Here is a 19,586-nt window from a genome sequence, read left to right as displayed (position 1 = left end):
TAACTCTTAACGATTCTAAATATTTTTTGTACAACTCACTGTGGTTCCACTTCTGTGATTGGATTAGTTTCCAAAGAATGTGAGTAATAAATACCACAATGTTTCAGTGCCCATGGGCAGTAGTTATGTGGCCACCACAGACCACCTCCATGCTTTTCTCCTCATATTTTTCAGCAGCAATGGCTGCACATTGTGCAAGTTTAATCTCTTCCCCAATGAGCATTTTTCTTGCTTTTTTCCTGCAACTTTACCATCATGATTGTCTTGCATATAATGCATTGATAATTTCACAAAATTCAGTGAAACTAATCTTGCATGCTTAAAGATTCACTGTCTTCTCAGCTTCCAGTCCTGCGACTATTTTCATTAATCCAGTAACATCATTTCCTCTAATATCTCTCATCATTAATTGATTCTTCACTCTGTTACCTTCCACTTTCCTTCTGTCCTGTGCATGTGCATGCACAAACTACCTTCGCGTTTGCTTGTAGTACAAGATATATTCCTCTTTCTTTTTGTATCACGTTGCATAACAGATATGGCTTGCCTTATATAGGATATCCAGTGTACATAGGATAAGTTGGGGTGTCCTGTGTATAAAAATGGATTTACTGAACAGATTGTACTGAGGTGCCTCAAGATTGAAAACACTTCTATGAGATACTGTAAAAGTGAAAAATAAAAATTAAATCCTATTACTATTCCTCAGTAGCCACTCATGATTTTATATGTTGAACCACCATTTAACACAAGAACCTATACAGAATTTATACTGTGCTGAAGAGGAATTCTACAAATGTTGGTTGCAATAAAGTTCTGTTTAAGCAAGAGTATCTTGCCAAATATACACTTGTTCTTTTATTATAAGTTTTGCTCACTGACTGATTCCCTTCTTATATTTTCTAGTCTACATTGTGGCATTTGTTTGTCTAGCAGCTAGGCTCTGCTGTGAGCAAACAAGCCAGAAACAAATCATAGCTATTTAATGCAGTTTTAATAATGACTTGTTAATGGTTTACCTTGTGAAACTTTTTGTTTTTTGCTTCTCTTCCCACAACAGGTTACACTAAAAGGATTTGATCCCTTGCTTCAATTTGCCTACACTTCTAAACTTATTTTAGACAAAGATAATGTGGCTGAAGTCTGCAAGTGTGCAGAGTTTTTGGGAGTACATGACATTGAGGAATCTTGTTTTCACTTTCTCAAATTCAAGTTTCTGGACCAGAAACCAGGCCGACGGGAATACCTGAAGAAAAAATGTTGTAAACCGCGGTGTCAGAAAGAACATAGTAAAATAGGTGTTCCTGATAGGGATCTAGAAACAGACGACGTGGATGATATTTTGCAAAATGAATGCATTCAAAACCCTCAATTCAGCACCCACAAAAATAATCAAAATTCAGAAGTATCTCTTCTGCAAGATACTGCCAGTCAGACATGTGAGTCTGTATCAGAAAGGGGTCTTGTCTTTGGTTTCGAGTCCCTATGCCCCAAATACAGGAAGTTCCAAAAAGCTTTAGGGAATGATAAAGTCCCTGTTGTGGAGTCCAATTCCAGTATTAAAGAGAGTGCATCCATTCATCAGACTGAATCAAATACTATTGGTGCTATACAAAAATCTCTTGGCTGTGCAGCCGTGCAGCCAGTCTCTAAATGTGAAGGTGCTCAGGTAGAGATGGAAGAAGATGGGAATGAAGAGTTTTTGAAAGAGACAAGCCCTCCATTCCAAAGTCTTGAATGTTCTGCGAAGAAGATGGATTCTTCTTTTGCCTCCCATAATTCTTCTGTTGCCACTAATGGTCTTCATTCTGCTTCTTTCTTAAATGCATACGATCAATATTGTAATTTGACTTTTAGTGGTATGCAGGGCAATACAGAGGTAGCTGAAAAAAATGATATTGTTACCGGAGCTGGAAGTTGCAAATTAATGAATGAAAATATTGAGGGCCCACCTTTGAAATCTCATTTGTGCGACAGAGAAAATGTGAACATGACTTTGCCCAGCAATCGCAGCAGTGTGGAAAGAGAGATAGCAGAACAACTAGCAAAAGGATTTTGGAGTGATGTTTACAACACAGATACGGCATGTCAAGTCAACCTGTCTCCTGCCCCAGCTAAAGAATTTTCGGAGCAGGTCTGTTCAGAAAAGAAAACTGAGTGTCCTTGGTTAGGTATCAGGATCAGTGACAGCCCTGAGCATGGCCCTCAAAGAACTTTTACAACTTTGAACTCTGTCAGTTGCCCTTTCATCAGTAACCTTGGTACTGAAAACATTGCTGATATTAATAGTGGAGACTGTGCACCAGAACAACCACCAGAACAGTGTCCATACAGCTGTGTGATAAATTTGGAAGAAGAATCTGAAACTGATACAGAAGGAGATAGTGAATCCTGTTCTGCCAGAGAACAAGAATGTGAGGTGAGAACATACAAAGTATCCTCTTTTCTGTCTTAAAAGCTGCATACTTCAAAGCCTGTTTCATTTTCTTCTTGGGAAGTTTAAAAGAAAGTTTAAGACTTCCTTCACACTTTAAAATGAATGCAAGTTTTATTGAATAACAGCTGGGGAGCTTAAAAACTGGTGTGTTTGCAACCTTAAGCACATTTGTTTGGAAGTAAAGTCTGTTGGAATCAGTTGTGTAATTGTGCTTACTTTGCTCTCACAGTATCTACCTTTAAAAGTATACTAAGATTTGAAAGATGAAATGAGGGTTGGCATGGAAGAAACCCTCTCTGATGTTTAGAGTGTGTTTCTCCATCATGTGTACTTGCTACTACTACATCACCAATTTCTAGATAATAATCACCAGAATGGAATTGTCATTGCCTAAAGCACCCTAATACACTACAATATACATTGGTTTCTGGGATAAAAATGTCAATTTTACATAGTTTCTGATCCTTCCTTGAAACATTTTTGTTGACCAGTTAGAAATTTTCCAGCAGCAATTGTAAATTTATTTCCACAAGCAACAAAGAATTGCATTTCTGACAGTGTTTCCAACCAGATTTAAGTGGTGGTCTGCTTTTAAAAGAGCCTTCTTTCAAAAGCTGGAATCCCGTACAAGTCACGCTTATTCGGGATAAAAACACTGGCCATTTTGTATCTTGCAGTGTGCACTGGCTGTCTTACTAAGATCTATGTACACAGGTGGATATGAACCATTAGGCTTTTTTGGCTTCCTGGCTGCCCAGTACTCTTGCATGAGTGCATATACACATTCTATGTAGGTGTATAGATATAGCTCCTTTTCAGGGCTCTTAACAGAGTGCAACAAGTATTTCCTTTTCTATCTTTGCTTCCCCCTTTCACCCTGCCATATACTGGACCAACCTAGCTTCTACTTAGAACAGCCTTTTGCTTGTTTCATGTTCTTTCTCTTCACTGATCCTTGAATTCCTGTTCAGTTCAGGTTAGTGAATAGAATGGTGGCTGGAAGTTCACCATGCCTTCACTTGTAGCCTGTCCCATTTATTCTGGTGATTGTCTATGCATTCCTATTGCCCATATATCACATACAGTATAGGTCTTTGAAGTGGGGCTAAGTTTTGACCACATTTATATTTTCAAGCCCTTTACTCTCAGTCTTCGGAAATCCCTGGTGCTCTTAGATTGTTCTTACATGTTGTATTCTGAATGGCAAATATTTGGACCTGCTGCAAGATTGATACTTAAATTCTCATGTTCCTCACTTTTGTGAAATATGGCTATATCAAATACCAGATATTTGTAGAGAAATTCCTCATTATAGATTTTGCTGGATAAAATGTCATTCTTTTCCACGTGCTGCTCTAAATAGTATAAGCATAAATAGTGGTTACCTGCCTTATTACTGTTTCTTTCTGAATGTGGCTCTTGAAGTGGTTAGACATGTTTGTTACTTGTTAAAGCTATGTTTAATTTAAAGATATTAGAAAATAGGTCTTGAGATTTTTGTTCATCTAAATGATTGTATTAGGTTCAGGTTTTGAAACGTAAGTGGGGTGTGCACATTTCTAAAACTATATTTGCTTTCCAGGTAAAGCTGCCGTTTAATTCACAGAAGATAATTTCTCTTTCTAGAAATGACTTTCAGTCATTTCTGAAAATGCACAAATTGACACCAGAAGAGCTGGATTGTATCCACGATATTAGAAGGCGAAGTAAAAATAGAATCGCAGCACAGCGCTGTCGTAAGCGAAAGCTAGACTGCTTACAAAACCTTGAATCTGAAATAGAGAAACTGGTATGTATAGGAAGCTTTTTTGAAATTACACTTTCAAATGAATCCTAGATCCTTTTTGCCATATCCATGAATTCCTTTAAATGTGGTTGTAAGTTTTCAGAGATAGCTTTTCTGTTATGCATTCTCAGATCTTTCTCCTAGCCCATCTATAGCTGTAGCAAACTGTCTGATGGGCAGTGATTACCTGCCGTTATGTAGGGCATAGCTGGAGAGGGAAGCTGTGTGCATGCAGATGGCAGAGCAGAAATGCATTCCAGAAATGAGCTGGCAACCAACGTGGAGGATCTGAGCATAATAAGGCTCCCAGTATAGTGGCACATCCTCTGGCATTGACTTACAGCTGTCAGGCTAGCCACCTAGTTAATGTACAGCCAGAGCAGTAGCTTTAGTCCAACCACCTTCACCAGGTATTTCTGTATTCTCATTGTTCCATCTCTACTCCATTTTGCTAAGCAATGTCTGGAAGTTGCTTTAATAGTAAACATGGTGCAGTAGTGCAGTGGCAAATTTAGAAGTGTAGGATCCCTTCATGATAGTCATGCCACACCCCAGGATTCTGTAATTACAGAAAGCTAGGACTGGGGAGGGCAGCTATGAGAGAACTAGAAAATGCAAAGATGTGTCACTGAACACCAAAGTCAGGATCATTCAGACCATGGTATTCCTGATCTCTGTATATGGATGTGAAAGTTGGAGAGTGAAAAGAGTGGATAAGAGAAAAATCAACTCATTTGAAATGTGGTGGCGGAGAGCTTTGCACATGCCATGGACCGTGAAAAAGAGAAATAATTGGGTGTTAGAACATATTAAACCAGAACTATTACTAGAAGCTAAAATGATGAAGCAGGTTGGTGGATGTCCAACCTGTCCTGGATAGGGTTGCACTCCCCCTGAAGGAGCAGGTTTGTAGCTTGGGGGTTCTGCTAGAACCATCTCTGTCACTTGAGGCTCAGGTAGCCTCAATGGCACGGAGTGCCTTCTACCAACTTCGGTTGGTGGCCCAGCTACACCCCTATCTGGACAGGGATAACCTGGCTTCAGTTGTCCATGCTCTGGTAACCTCCAAGTTAGATTACTGCAATGCACTCTACATAGGGCTGCCTTTGAAGACGGTTCGGAAACTGCAGCGTGTGCAAAATGCAGTGGCCAGATTGGTAACAGGGACCAGAAGGTCCGAACATATAAAACCGATTCTGGCCCGCTTGCATTGGCTGCCTGTATGTTTCCGAGCTTGATTCAAGGTGCTGGTTTTAACCTATAAAGCCTTACACGGCTTGGGACCACAATACCTGATGGAACGCCTCTCCTGATACGAACCCACCCATACACTATGCTCAACATCTAAGGCCCTCCTCCAGGTGCCTACTCCGAGGGAAGCTCGGAGGGTGGCAACAAGGGAGAGGGCCTTCTCAGTGGTGGCCCCCAAATTATGGAATGATCTCTTTGACGAGGTGCGCCTGGCGCCATAACTGTTAACTTTTCAGCGCCAGGTCAAGACTTTCCTCTTCTCCCAGGCATTTTAGCATGTGTTTTTCAATTGTTTTAAATTGTTTTTAAAAGATGTTTTAAATTTGTATATTTGTTTTTAATGTTTTTAGTTACTGTAAACTGCCCAGAGAGCTTCGGCTATAGGGCGGTGTATAAATGAAATAAATAAATAATACTTTGAACACATAATGACAAGACATGATTCACTAGAAAAGACAATCATGCTGGGAAAAATAGAAAGGAGTAGAAAAAGAGGAAGGCCAAAGAAGAGATTCCATAAAGGAAGCCACAGATCTGAACTTACAAGATCTGAACAGGGTAGTTTTACAACAAATGCTATTGGAGGTCGCTATTTCATAAGGTCTCCATAAGTCGTAATCGACTTAAAGGCACATAACACAGAGAGAGAAACAGAATAATCTGCTGTGTACATAGGATCCCCCCTCCCCACTTAATCTCTCTCCATGGGGGCTACACATTGCCAGAAACATTTTGATTTCAAGAATTCGGAAATGAAGCCCACTGTGGGACTAGGATTTGGGAGATGGAGGTACTTTGCCATGAAGCTCACTTCTCACTTATCCTAGGAGCCCATCAGCATGAAAGGGGAGGGGTGTGTTAGCTACTGAGAAGTATCTTCTCAGTGACTGACTCACCTCTTTTCACTCTGATTGGCTCCAATCAGCATGAAAGGACATGGAATCATGTTGTTAGCCAAGTGAGAAGATACTTCTCTGCATGGTGGTAGCAGTGTATGCATACACTTGCCCTAGGGACTTTATTCATAATGCCTCAGCTAACAAGGCAGCCCCTGTACATCATTATTATTTATTATTACTATTATTTGATTTATATCCCGCCCTTCCTCCCAGCAGGAGCCCAGGGCAGCAAACAAAAGCACTAAAATACATTAAAACATCATAAAATCAGACCCTAAAATACATTAAAACAAACATCTTTATAAACAAGCTGGCTGAAGGGGTCTACGGTGTGGTGCCCTGGACAGGGTTGCACAACCCTAAAGAGCAGGGATGCAACCTGCGGGTGCTTGTGGACCCAGCTCCGTCATTGAAGGCCCAAGTAGTCTCAGTGGCTAGAAGTGCCCAGGGCTGGCGCAAGAGGGTGGCCAGCTCAGGCCCTGGCTAAGGGCCCCTCCTTATGGTGGGTGGGTAGCGCTCCCTTCCTTAGCAGTGTCGGCTCCCAACCCTGCTGTAGATTGCAAGAGTGAGCTTCCAGGCAGCCCCCCTACTGCCGGCCAGGCCCACGACGCCCGCCTGCATGCCCTCTCCCTAGACGTAAATGCTGGTTACACTGTGGGCGGAAGCCTGCCATCAACCAAGATGGTGGCCAAGGTTTCCCTAAGGGGCTAAAGCTCCTGCCGCCATCTTGGTTGATGGCAGGGACGCGCATGCATAGCACACACGCGTGCCATCAACCAAGATGGCAGCAGAGGCATCAGCCCCTTAGGGAAGCCTCGGCAGCTATCTTGGTTGATGGCAGGCATATGCTTGCACAGAGCAGGCAGCATCCACCAAGGGAAAGGTAGGTAGGTGGGGCGTGCGTGCTTATCTATGTGTGCCAGGGCGTCCGCCCTGGAAGTGCCTTTTATCAGTTGTACCTGATGAGACAACTATGACCCTTCCCGGACCAGAAGAGCTTGGTCACAGTAGTTCAGGCATTGGTGACTCCAAGACTGGATTACTGCAATGCGCTCTATGTGGGACTTCCCTTGCACTTGACCCAGAAATTGTAATTAGCACTAAAGCCAGATTGCTGACGGGGTAAGACCCTGTCAGCATGTAACACCTCTGCTCAGAGATCTGCACTGCTTGTCAGTTTGTGACCGGGTCAAGTTCAAGGTGTTACTACTAGTATATAAAGCCCTTAACCGCTTGGGACCAGTTTACTAGTGAGATCGCATTGTCCTACTCGAGCGCTTCACTCTGTGGAACAGGCACTGTTACAGGTGCCACATAATACGTGTCCTGCCCTTGTAAAAAATCATCCTTTTAGTGTGCCAGCATCTACTCTTTGGAACTCCCTGCCTGTTAACCTCAGGCAGGTGAGTTTGCTGAATTCTTTTTGGCGCCGCTTAAAATTTTTCTATTTAGGCAAGCCTTTCCAGACAGAGATATTGATCTGTTTTCATCTTCTTAGTTTGTAGTTTTAATTGCTTTAAATATGTTTTTAATTACTTGTTTTTAACTGTTTTGTTGATAATTTTAATGTTTTTTTGGAAACTGCTTCGAGGTCTTTACATTCAAGAGGTATATAAATTTCTTAAATAAAATAAAATAAGGTAGTGACCAAAAGAGGCAGTAGTCTGGCATCTCACTTATTTGAATTTTTGGGTAAATGAACTTGAGTTTCAAACCATGAACAAATTATTCACACCACTTAGGTTATCTTGCTCTGAATGACTATTAAAGAACAGGTCATATTCTAGAAAGACAAGTGAAATATAGTCACTTGTGGTTCTTTTGACACACTGTTCCTAATATGGTCTTCAACTCCAAAGGATCTTTGATATAACTGTGTTGGGGCCCTTATTCCTTAGTTGTAACATACTTGGAGCAAATAGAAGGCATTTGTTTCAGAACATGGGAACGTTATACAAAACAATTGTGAAGAGATTGATTGTGACTGTACACAACGTCAGCTCGTAACTTGTAGCAGTGGTCTGGCACTTAAGTCAGTGGTCAGCAGCCTAATTCTTGGCTCATGCCATAAAACATTACTCATTAATTAAATCATGATTAGGCTGCCAATTTGTATATATGGCTGAGACTTATCTATATCAAAGTTCTGTGCCAGTTTTTACATCAGCCAGTGTGGTGTAGTGGTTCGAGTGTTGGACTAGCAACCTGAGAGGCCAGAGTTCAAATCCCCACTCAGCCATGAAGCTCGCAGGTTGACCTTGGGCTTGTAACTATCTCTCAGCCTAACCTACCTCACAGGGTTGTTGTAAATATGTACACCACCTTGAGTCCTTGGAGGAAAAGTGGGATATAAATATAATAAATAACTCGCATCATCCTGAATACTGCCCATACTGTGGCTGGGGCTGATGGGAGGTTAGAGCCAAACAACATCAAGAAGGCCACAGGTTAGCTACGCTGGGTTTACATAGGTATTACCAGATATTCAGTTCATCTATACTGGGACACAGAAGTAAGTAGTGATAGTGACCTACAAAGGTGTAGTGTCAACATACCGACTACTGAGTGTAACCTCTTATTGGATGTCAGAGTAGATTAGAAATCCTGCTGATGTCCCATCTAGATTTTGTGTTGAGAATTAATTTGATTTTGGAGGCGATATTTAGGGAAACCACCCCAGGACTATCCTATCTCCATCTTAGGTAACAGTTTCAACATGGCAGGGTGCATATTAGTCTCTGTTAATGGTGGTAACTGCTTTCCTGGCCAATCTAGCACAATAGCACTAAACCAGAAAGCGGGGGGGGGCGACACACGGGGACAGACGAAGTACCAAATAGTATGGGAAGCGCATATTATTCTCTATTAGTCTTGCCTATGCCCATCTATATTGACCTTGCTAGCTGCCCCTCAAGGCATACAGAGACCAGCATTGCAGCCACATAGTTCAAGTTACTGCTCCTGATACTTGAAAAATCAAGCTAGAAAATCCCTTAGATATGTTTTGCATTAGCCTAGGAAAAGGTATGTATGGATGTGAAAGTTGGACAGTGAAAAAGGCTGATAAGAGAAAAATCAACGCATTTGAAATGTGGTGTTGGAGAAGAGCTTTGCGGATACCATGGACTGCAAAAAAGACCAATAATTGGGTGCTAGAACAAATCAAACCAGAACTATCTCTAGAAGCTAAAATGAAGAAACTGAGGTTATCATACTTTGGACACATAATGAGAAGACATGATTCATTAGAAAAGGTAATAATGCTGGGAAAAACAGAAGAAAATAGAAAAGGAGGAAGGCCAAACAAGAGATGGATTGATTCCATCAAGGAAGCCACAGACCTGAACTTACAAGATCTGAACAGGGTGGTTCATGACAGATGCTCTTGGAGGTCACTGATTCATAAGGTCACCATAAGTCGTAGTCGACTTGGAGGCACATAACAACAACAGGAAAAGGTCTCAGATGTCTGAAGGGGACATCCGGCGTTTGGTTTTTGTTTTGGTAATTGTTAACCTTCCAGAGGAAATTAGTCTAAATGTTAGTCCAGAGCCAGAAATATAGAAAGCCATCACCAAAGGATCATTGTGGGTGATAGCCTATCATTGCTGTGCGATTGACTCTCTTTCCGTTCTATCTTCTCCTCTCCAGGCTGCTGACCAAGATAGTGCAGTGATGAGGGTTGTGGCTTCTTCAATAAGCTCACCTAAGCTCTTCATCTGGCCTGAGAACATTATATTTAGTGCTGCAGGAGGCATTTGGTCTTCCAAAACATGACATTGCAGCTTCAGTCTACGCTGGCTTCTTCTATGCTTTATTCAATGGACTGGTCTGGAGATGTGAAGGCCTAGGAAAAAAGTGGGAAAATTTGGCAAAAAAACCTGTTTTCCTGAGTGTTTCTGGCTTTTTTTCTCCTGGAAAATTGGAAAAAAGCTGGAGAAAACTCAGGGGTCCCCCCCCCATTTTTCCATTTCCCCCCTGGGCTTTCACATCTCTAGGCTGCTGTTGACATACAGTGTGGCTTGGTCCCTTCATTATACAGAGGCAAACCTTGACATTGTCTCCCTAGAGTCAGAGAGAATATCGTCTTTGACAAAAGAAGCAGGGCTGGTGGTCTGGGTGACTGTCTCACAGTTTTTGTGAAGAAAACAACAGAAAAAGCATTATAATAAATTGCTTGGGCTGATTTTTGGCAGCCAGGTTTTAAGGGTATTACATTATTTGTTGCTTAATAATTACATTAAAATCATGCTTCCCGCTTCTGCTAAGCCTCACCCTCCTGCCTGTTCTCAGGGGTGCTCCAAAGACCTAAAAATAAATTGGTGGCCACACACATAATGTCTGATATGCAATAAGGTGAAGCTTTTCCTATAACTGTATTTCCGTAGTAGAAAAGGGCTCCTACTGGGAGAAAGGACGGGATATAAATCTAATAAAAAAATAAAATAAATAAAAGGATTAACCTGTTGAATTTATGCCTGCCACACAGCTGTTAAAAGACACAAGAACCCTGCTTTCCCCCATTGCCAACATTTAACTTAAGGTTGCAATCCTTTACAGTTTACCTGGATATTGTTATGTGCCTCCAAGTCGACTACGACTTATGGCGACCCTATGAATCAGCGACCTCCAAGAGCATCTGTCATGAACCACCCTGTTCAGATCTTGTAAGTTCAGGTCTGTGGCTTCCTTTATGGAATCAATCCATCTCTTGTTTGGCCTTCCTCTTTTTCTACTCCCTTCTGTTTTTCCCAGCACAATTGTCTTGTCTAGTGAATCATATCTTCTCATGATGTGTCCAAAGTATGATAACCTCAGTTTCATCATTTTAGCTTCTAGTGATAGTTCTGGTTTAATTTGTTCTAACACCCAGTTATTTGTCTTTTTCGTGCTCCATATGCGCAAAGCTTTCCTCCAACACCACAGTTCAAATGAGTTGATTTTTCTCTTACCTGCTTTTTTCACTGTCCAACTTTCACATCCATACATAGAGATCGAAAATACCATGGTCTGAATTATCCTGACTTTAGTGTTCTGTGATACATCTTTACATTTGACGACCTTTTCTAGTTCTCTCATAGCTGCCCTACCCAGTCCTAGCCTTCTTCTGATTTCTTGACTATTGTCTCCAGTTTGGTTAATGATTGTGCCAAGATATTGATAATCCTTGACAAGTTCAATGTCCTCATTGTCAACTGTAAAGTTACATAAATCTTCTGTTGTCATTACTTTAGTCTTTCTGACATTCAGCTGTAGTCCTGCTTTTGTGCTTTCCTCTTTAACTTTCATCAGCATTCGTTTCAAATCATTACTGGTTTCTGCTAGTAGTATGGTATCGTCTGCATATCTTAAATTATTGATATTTCTCCCTCCAATTTTCACACCTCCTTCTTCTTGGTCCAATCCTGCTTTCTGCATGATATGTTCTGCGTATAGATTAAACAAATAGGGTGATAAAATACACCCCTGTCTCACACCCTTTCCGATGGGGAACCAGTCGGTTTCTCCATATTCTGTCCTTACAGTAGCCTCTTCTCCAGAGTATAGGTTGCGCATCAGGACAATCAGATGCTGTGGCACCCCCATTTCTTGTAAAGCATTCCATAGTTTTTCATGATCCACACAGTCAAAGGCTTTGCTGTAATCTATAAAGCACAGGGTGATTTTCTTCTGAAATTTCTTGGTTTGTTCCATTATCCAACATATGTTTGCGATATGATCTCTGGTACCTCTTCCCTTTCTAAATCCAGCTTGGACATCTGGTATTTCTCACTCCATATATGGCAAGAGCCTTTGTTAGGCCCCCATTAAATGCCAACTTACTTCTGAGTGTTATTTATTTATTTGATTTATATCCCACCTTTTCTCCCAATAGGAGCCCAGGGCAGCAAACAAAAGCACTAAAAACTCTTTAAAACATCATAAAGACAGACTTCAAAATATATTAAAACACAACAACCATTAAAAACATATTAAAACAAAACATCTTTAAAAACATTTTAAAAAAAGCTTTAAAAGCTTTAAAAAAGAAAGTTTAAAAATATATTAAAAAGAAATTCCAACACAGATTTAGACTGGGATAAGACCTCTACTTTAAAGGCTTGTTGAAAGAGGAAGGTCTTCAGTAGGCATCAAAAAGATAACATAGATGGTGCCTGTCTAATATTTAGGGGGGGGGATTCCAAAGGGTAGGCACCACTACACTAAAGGTCCGTTTCCTATGTTTTGCGGAACGGACCTCCTGATAAGATGGTATCTTCAGGAGGCCCTCACCTGCAGAGTGCAGTGATCGGCTGGGATAAGATGGTCTTTCAGGTATCCTGGTCCCAAACTGTATAGGACTTTTATACACCAAAGAGTAGAACCTTGAACTTAGCCCGGTAGCTAATAGGTAGCCAGTGCAATTCTTTCAGTAGCCAAGTGACATGTTCGCAATAACCTGCTCCAGTGAGCAGTCTCACTGCATTTTGCACCAGCTGCAGCTTCCGGACCAACATCAAGGGTAGCCCTACATAGAGCACATTACAGTAATCCAGTCTGGAGTTTACCAGAGCATGGACAACAGTGGTCAGGCTATCCCTGTCCAAAAACGGCTGCAGTTGTCTTACCATCCGAAGCTGGTGAAAGGCATTCCTAGCCACGGAGGTCACGTGGGCCTCCAGTGATAAAGATGGATCCAGGAACACCCCCAGACTATGAACCTTCTCTTTCATAGGGAGTACAACCCCATCCAAAGCAGGCTGCTGACCAACTATCTGAACTCAGGAACCACCAACCTACAGTGTCTCCATCTTACTAGGATTGAGAATGTTTATTGGCCCTCAACCAGCCTACCATAGAGTCCAGCCACCGGTCCAGGACTTGCACAGTCTCTCCTGATTCAGATGTTACAGAGAAATAGAGCTGGGTATGATCAGCACACTGCTGACACCTTGCCCCAAAATCTCCTGATGACCACTCCCAAGGGCTTCATATAGATGTTAAACAGCATGGGGGATAAGATGGTACCCTGTGGCACCCCACAGCATAACTGCAAGGGTGCCGAAAGACAATTGCCCTATGCTAGTCTCTGAAAACGACCTTGGAGATAGGTGTCATGGCCCCGTCAGAGGACTCCTCAGATGAGGACGACTCGGGAGTAACAGCAGCAGACCCAGGAGCAGCAGGAGACACGGAGGAGCCTCCTGAGAATCCAGCTCCTTCTGCCCCTCAGCTGCAGAGCACCCCAGGGACAGCAGAGGCCCTGCAGCCAGACACAGACAGTGAACAGGATACTCCCCCCTCACCTGCAGAACGTAGGCAGCAGAAGGTCAGGCAGAAGAGAGGCAGGCCTGTCTCCTTATGGCCCAAACGCTGAGGGCTCACACCTGCTGTCCATCCTGCTCTTTATAAGGCACACCTTGGCTGCAGCTTGTTGCTGACTGCAACGTCAGGCGTGGCTTTGTATAGACCTAGTTTCCCTGCAGCATCTCTTTGACTGACCTCCTTGGCAATTGATCCCGGACCTCCACTGACCTCGCTTCTGGACTTCTGACTCGGCAAGTACGCTTCGGATAGGCCTGGCAGATTTACAACCTGACTGCTGGCTAAGGACTTTCCTTCCCTGCCAAAGACCCAGGAATTTGCAGCCCCCCCTGACACTGCTGATGCAGTGTAGAGCTGACAATAGGATCGGAACCACTGTAAAACAGTGCCTCCAGTACCCATCTCTCCAACTCAGCCCAGAAGGATGCCATGGTCAATGGTATCAAAAGTCGCTAAGAGATCAAATAACAGTAACAGGGTCACACACACCCCCGGTCCTTCTACCAAAAAAGGTCATCAATCAGGGTGACCAAGGCCAATGCAGTCCCATAACCAGGCCTGAATCTAGACTGGAATGGGTCAAGATAATCTGTTTCATCTAAGAGTACTTGCAATTGCTGAACCACAACCCTCTCAATCACCTTCCCTAAGAAGGGGGTATTTGGTGACCGGGTGGTAGTTGTTACAAACCAGTTGGTCCAGGGTGGGCTTCTTCAGGAGCGGTCAAATCACATGTCTTTCAGGGCTGTGGAACCACTCCCTCCTGCAACGATGCGATGACCACACCCTGGATCCTGATCCTGGAGTAGATATGTATAACGTTGTACTGCAACTATAAAAATCAGCTCTCAATGAGTGCCTGATCTTTTAGTCCTGCACAGCAGAAGACATGCCTAAGGTCCAAACAATTCACTTGTCAATCACACCTCCGACTTCACTCATTGGCTAAAAACGCTGAAAGGTATGGCCCACCAAGCTGGCTCATCTTTTGGAAATCACCTTGAAGGTGCCTGCACATTTTGCTTCATAACTTTCTTTCTAGGAGGCCTAGAAACTTACTTTTAACTTAAAAAGCTCTGAGGCCCCTGTTAGCTATGGGCCCAGCACATCAGTGCCCCCTGCACCTACCTCTTGGTGGCCTTGCCTGTTCTGAGATACACTTCCATGCTGTGAAATGGCTTTTTTTGTGGTGCCTACAACAATTTCTCAGTTTCTGAAAAGGTTGGGGACTTCTGCTTTGGAGAAACAGGCTGTGCCAACGCAGCCACGGATTGGTCTAAAATTGTCTACATTGGCAGCACCTTACTGGGTCTCAAGCAGAGGACTTTCCTAGGCCTGCTATCTTTAACCAGAGAGGCTGAATTTTGAAGTTCACCCTTGTCCAAATACAATCCATTAGATGGCGGCAGTTCAAGACCACTCGAAAAGTTAAAGCTTGCACCTAAGTAACATTGTGAATCATATCCCCATGTCCTTGGGAGTAAGCCTTCTTGAACTCAGTACTGTAGTCATGCATGGGATTGGGCGTAAATATTATTTTATCACTATTCTTGAACTTGTGTTACATTTAGTTTAATATTTGTAAATGTGTGCCCATTATGCCATGTAGTGCCGTCTATTATCACTTTCCTCAAAACTAATGTACAGACATAGAATTATAATTTAACTTTGATTTTAAAAAATCTACGTGGGCCAAAGCAAAGTACCAAACTCATAACTGTTTTGTCTTCCTGCAGCAAAATGAAAAAGAGAACTTGCTGAAGGAGAAAGATCAAATTTTGTCAACACTGGTTGAGACAAAGCAGAATCTCACAGGACTTTGCCAACAAGTATGCAAGGAAGCTGCACTGAGTCACGAGCAAATACAGATTCTTGCAAAATATTCTGCCTCTGATTGTCCACTTTCATTTTTAGTCCCAGAGAAGGAACAACCAGCGCCATCTGATGTTATGCCTGCAATGCCGTTGTGTGTAGAATTATCTGCGGGTATTTCTGTTGCATCAACAAATGAGTAGAGTTCTACATACCAGCATGTAAAAGGAACATGTGATACGGATATGATCAAGCACAAGAATTGTGTTTCATTATCTGAGAAAACATGGCCTTTAAGCAGAATGGTGTTGGTATTACCCATTTTTGTCAACAAATGACAGATAAATGCACTACAGAAAAATAATCTTGTTATCACACTCATCCTGGCAGGGTTGAAATATTGGTTTCTGAGGAGCAATATAGAACCTTACATATAGTGCAGCTGTTTGTACTTAACTATCCACCATTCTCAATGAACTGTAAATGTAATTATGAGCTTCTCCCTTCTGACATGTGAAGATGTCACTATGTGACACACCTTATTACAAGCAGAAGGGAATTCCTGCAGTTTAGATACTTTAGGTTGCCAGTGCCACATGAATCAAAATAACTGGAGCAAACATTTTGCCTTTTAAACTCGCTTAAGAATTCCAGTGCTCTTGAAGGTCACTGATTTGCTCTTGGAGGTCACTGATTCATAGGGTCACCATAAGTCATAATCGACTTGGAGGCACATAACAACAAGAATTCCAGATGTTTAAAATAAATAAATAGATCTGGTAATACACTGAAACCTCAAACATCCATGTCTGCAAGAATATTGTGTCGTCTAATTAGGATACCCGTTCTTGGCATGCTGTCCTTTCATGCTCTCCAAGGGTTGTATCTAATGCTTTTGTCAGAAAGTTGGTCTTTCCTCCCGTGCCCCCAGATTCTGCTCTGGAGGTCCCTCACCCTTTCAGGCTGATTCTAGAGCGCAAGCAGACGGCTGGATGGGGCAGGAGACAAAGAAGTTCTGTTGTACGCATGGAAGTCCCTTGTGCCAACAGAGCTGCAGCGTTGGACATGGCCCCAAATATTTGAGGTTCTGCTTAACATAACATACCATGGTATTTGTGCTTCCTAAAATTTGATAGGTGGTTATAAGGAGAATTAAAATGATCAAGTATTCTGGAAGGATTTCAACTTCTACTATTACTAGTGGGACCAGTTCAGATATATTTGAAAACTATTCTTTTAAATGGATACTTTTATGCGCAAGGCTAAAAGTAACAATTCAGTTTTCAATCGTTTGTACTTCAGTTATTAAAAAGTCACATTGATTCTTCAATAGTTTTAACTATTAAAAATTAGCAAATAGAGACTTTTATTGTAGACTGATCTGCATTGTATTAATTACAGAAAAACCATATAAAATTTGTAATTGTTCTTAATAACAGAAGCTTTATCTACTGAACCTCAAACATTCTTGCTGGTTTACAGAATGTAAAAGCCAATGGAATTCTTCATTTCCTACCTCAAAACAGGCATCAGTTTTTATATCTATGTTTGGAATATGATTATCTTTCTATAACTATTATTGCTTTGCAAGACTCTAGCATAGTAAATCTGCTATTTCTTAACATGCTAAAATATTGGTTAAGTTAGCGATGATTTTAGCCTCTAGGAAGGTATTTTGCATTTGATAAAATATAAAAAACACATGGTGAACATTTGGCCAAATACATAATCTGAACAGTACATTTGACAACCAGCATGTATTACAAAAACTACACTACCTCACAGAATGATTTCAAGGTCATTCAAAGCTGCAGTGGTATTCATAAATATTTGTCACGAAATTAGCATTATGATTTACATAGCTTACAGACTTTTGACTTCATTGTGGAAGTTCCTGTTTAATTTCCCATGTTCTCTTTTGCTTGTGTTCAGTACTCTTGTGATAATATAGGGAATGATTCTTAGCAAGCAGATAGCTAGCATTTTTGGCATTATGTGCATTTGATAAGGCAGGTGCTCTTGAAAAGTGCACACAACGTCTCTCCTGGGAGTCATATACTTTGACTTTTCTCCTGATCCACCCTGTTCCTTTCTGACAAATCAGTTAGCAGTGCCAAATTTGTTGAAGCATATAATGTAAAACCTGTATTTCAAAGAAGTAACTTAAGGATAGAATATTGATATAATTGCTTTTGAGAATACATTTTAACACTGTACACTCTAAATAATATCTCTAGGGAACTGGATTTTCTATGGGCGGGCTAGTGTTGACATTGCAAGGGACAGTCTGGCTCTGGCTCCTCTCAGAAGTCAACAACCCCAGTAGAAGACTGCATCAGTGGAGGAGTGCATAAGAGCCTGTACTGCATTCTTCTTGTTGGTTAATAAATTTAATGTCTGAATTGGAGCTGTAGGTTCAGTTCACATTTTTATAGGAATTGTTAAATATGCTCAGTTTCTAATACCTAACTGAGGGGGAAAGGAGGTGGTTTAATGCCTAATCAGCTACCTCTAGGAATGTTTGTACAGTAGTATTTCAGGTTGCATGCAAACACTGAAAGGCTAAATCATCATTTTGCAAATATTGGGAATGGACTTCAGTATACAAGACTCTCAGGTAAAATGTGATGGTTGTTTTTCAGTTTCAGCCAAGAACATTCAGTTTTGAACTTGTAACATATTTGCATCAAGGCATGTCAAAAGTAGTTTTAAATATTTTGGGCAGAATGTGAGATGTTCGAAGAACAAAACAGCATAAAGACTGCAAAAAAGAATCCTCCATTAATTACAATTGATTTTATATATTTCATAGTCCAGTGTTTTCTAATGCAATAAAAACCACTATCCTTTCTAAGAAGGTCTTCATTTTTGTAAAATTTTGGCATTGTAGAATTGATGCATACTGATTGATTCATTTAGTACTACTAAAGCTGAACTCTGGAAATAACATTATTTATACAGTTTATATAATATATAAAGGCAGCAAATATTACTGAATTGGAATAAAACTCCTGAAAACTCACTTTCATATGTTTCATTCTTATCTTGGAGAAATAAACATAATTTGTTACTGCGTGGAATTTAAGTTAGTTTTCATTTACAGTATGAGGGAGCTTTAATTTAATGCCACATGTGTCTCCATGACTATGACAAGTTCTCTGTAAGATGTATCTAAAGCTGGTGGTTTGCCTTTCAAAGTTAGCTAGCTTTACAGTCGGCCATTATAACTTTGAGGTGAATCCACTGGTGGCTTTTTGCAGGACAACCCATTTTGACCAACCTCATCCACTGCATCCCCCTGTGACCTTTGGAAAGCTGCTACCAAGGGTTAAACTGCCCTCTGGACCATTGTGAGATTGGGCATAGAAGGCTGCAAGAGACGAAAAGAATCAGTGAAAACTGGACACTGTGCCTTGGCCATGCTTGATGGGGCTGACCTCTACGAACATTTCTTGAGATTATGTATAAAATCTGGGATAAATAATAGCCATTATTATTATTACTAGAATGTATATCCCACCCTCCCTTCTGAAGGAGCCCAGGGCAGCAAACGTAAACATAGCCACGGAGGTATTATGGTTTGTGTGATTAAATGCTGTGCTTCACGCTGTGATCTCATGAATAGCCAAGAGCAAATTGGACAAAATAGCACACCAAGCAATACTCATAGAAGCTCTTTGTGTACTTTCTTTTAATGTAGTCTCACAAAAAACTTAATGAAATGAAAACACAAATGCAAATTTTTGTAGTACCCATTCTTTCTTGCATTCACCTGGATTTCTTCATTGTCATGAACTCTTGCAATCTTCCAGATCCACACAGTTGCCTTCAAAGCTGCACTTTCTAGATAGGTCTTAGATGACTGCTCACGGGATTCACAAATTACTGTAGGCAAGACTGTCTAAAGATAAACTATGAATAAACAAAGGTCATAGTGTTTTCCAAAAAGAGGGTGAAATACACCTGGTTCATGGATGGACACAGGTTAGAACAAATTGATTCTTACAAATGTATTGGGATTTGGTGTTTTTTTTAGTTTTCCAAGTGGACTGTGCAGGCTAAATTAGCAAAGACACAGTCAAGCCAATCCTTAGGT

At 41.3% G+C, this 19,586-nt stretch overlaps 1 protein-coding gene across 2 annotated transcripts in view; it reads left to right on the top strand.

Annotated features, from left to right (window-relative positions):
* Nucleotides 1-18,512, top strand: part of BACH1 (BTB domain and CNC homolog 1) — a 33,438-nt gene extending 14,926 nt beyond the window's left edge. Inside the window, exons 3-5 of one of the 2 annotated variants that reach the window (XM_061638266.1) lie at nt 1,061-2,419; nt 4,020-4,226; nt 15,415-18,512. In XM_061638266.1, coding sequence (XP_061494250.1) covers nt 1,061-2,419; nt 4,020-4,226; nt 15,415-15,693 — 1,845 coding nt within the window. In that variant the 3' untranslated portion in view covers nt 15,694-18,512. Of the gene's footprint in view, nt 1-1,060; nt 2,420-4,019; nt 4,227-10,024; nt 10,909-15,414 lie in introns of those variants that run through there. The other variant, XM_061638267.1, reaches the window with a different exon arrangement.
* Nucleotides 18,513-19,586: the final 1,074 nt, after the last annotated feature.

Source organism: Rhineura floridana, chromosome 8 (genome assembly GCF_030035675.1).
Source record: "Rhineura floridana isolate rRhiFlo1 chromosome 8, rRhiFlo1.hap2, whole genome shotgun sequence".
Taxonomy (NCBI): domain Eukaryota; kingdom Metazoa; phylum Chordata; class Lepidosauria; order Squamata; family Rhineuridae; genus Rhineura; species Rhineura floridana.
The sequence above is the reverse complement of the archived record's forward strand: the minus strand, read 5'-3'. Positions and strand labels throughout refer to the sequence as shown.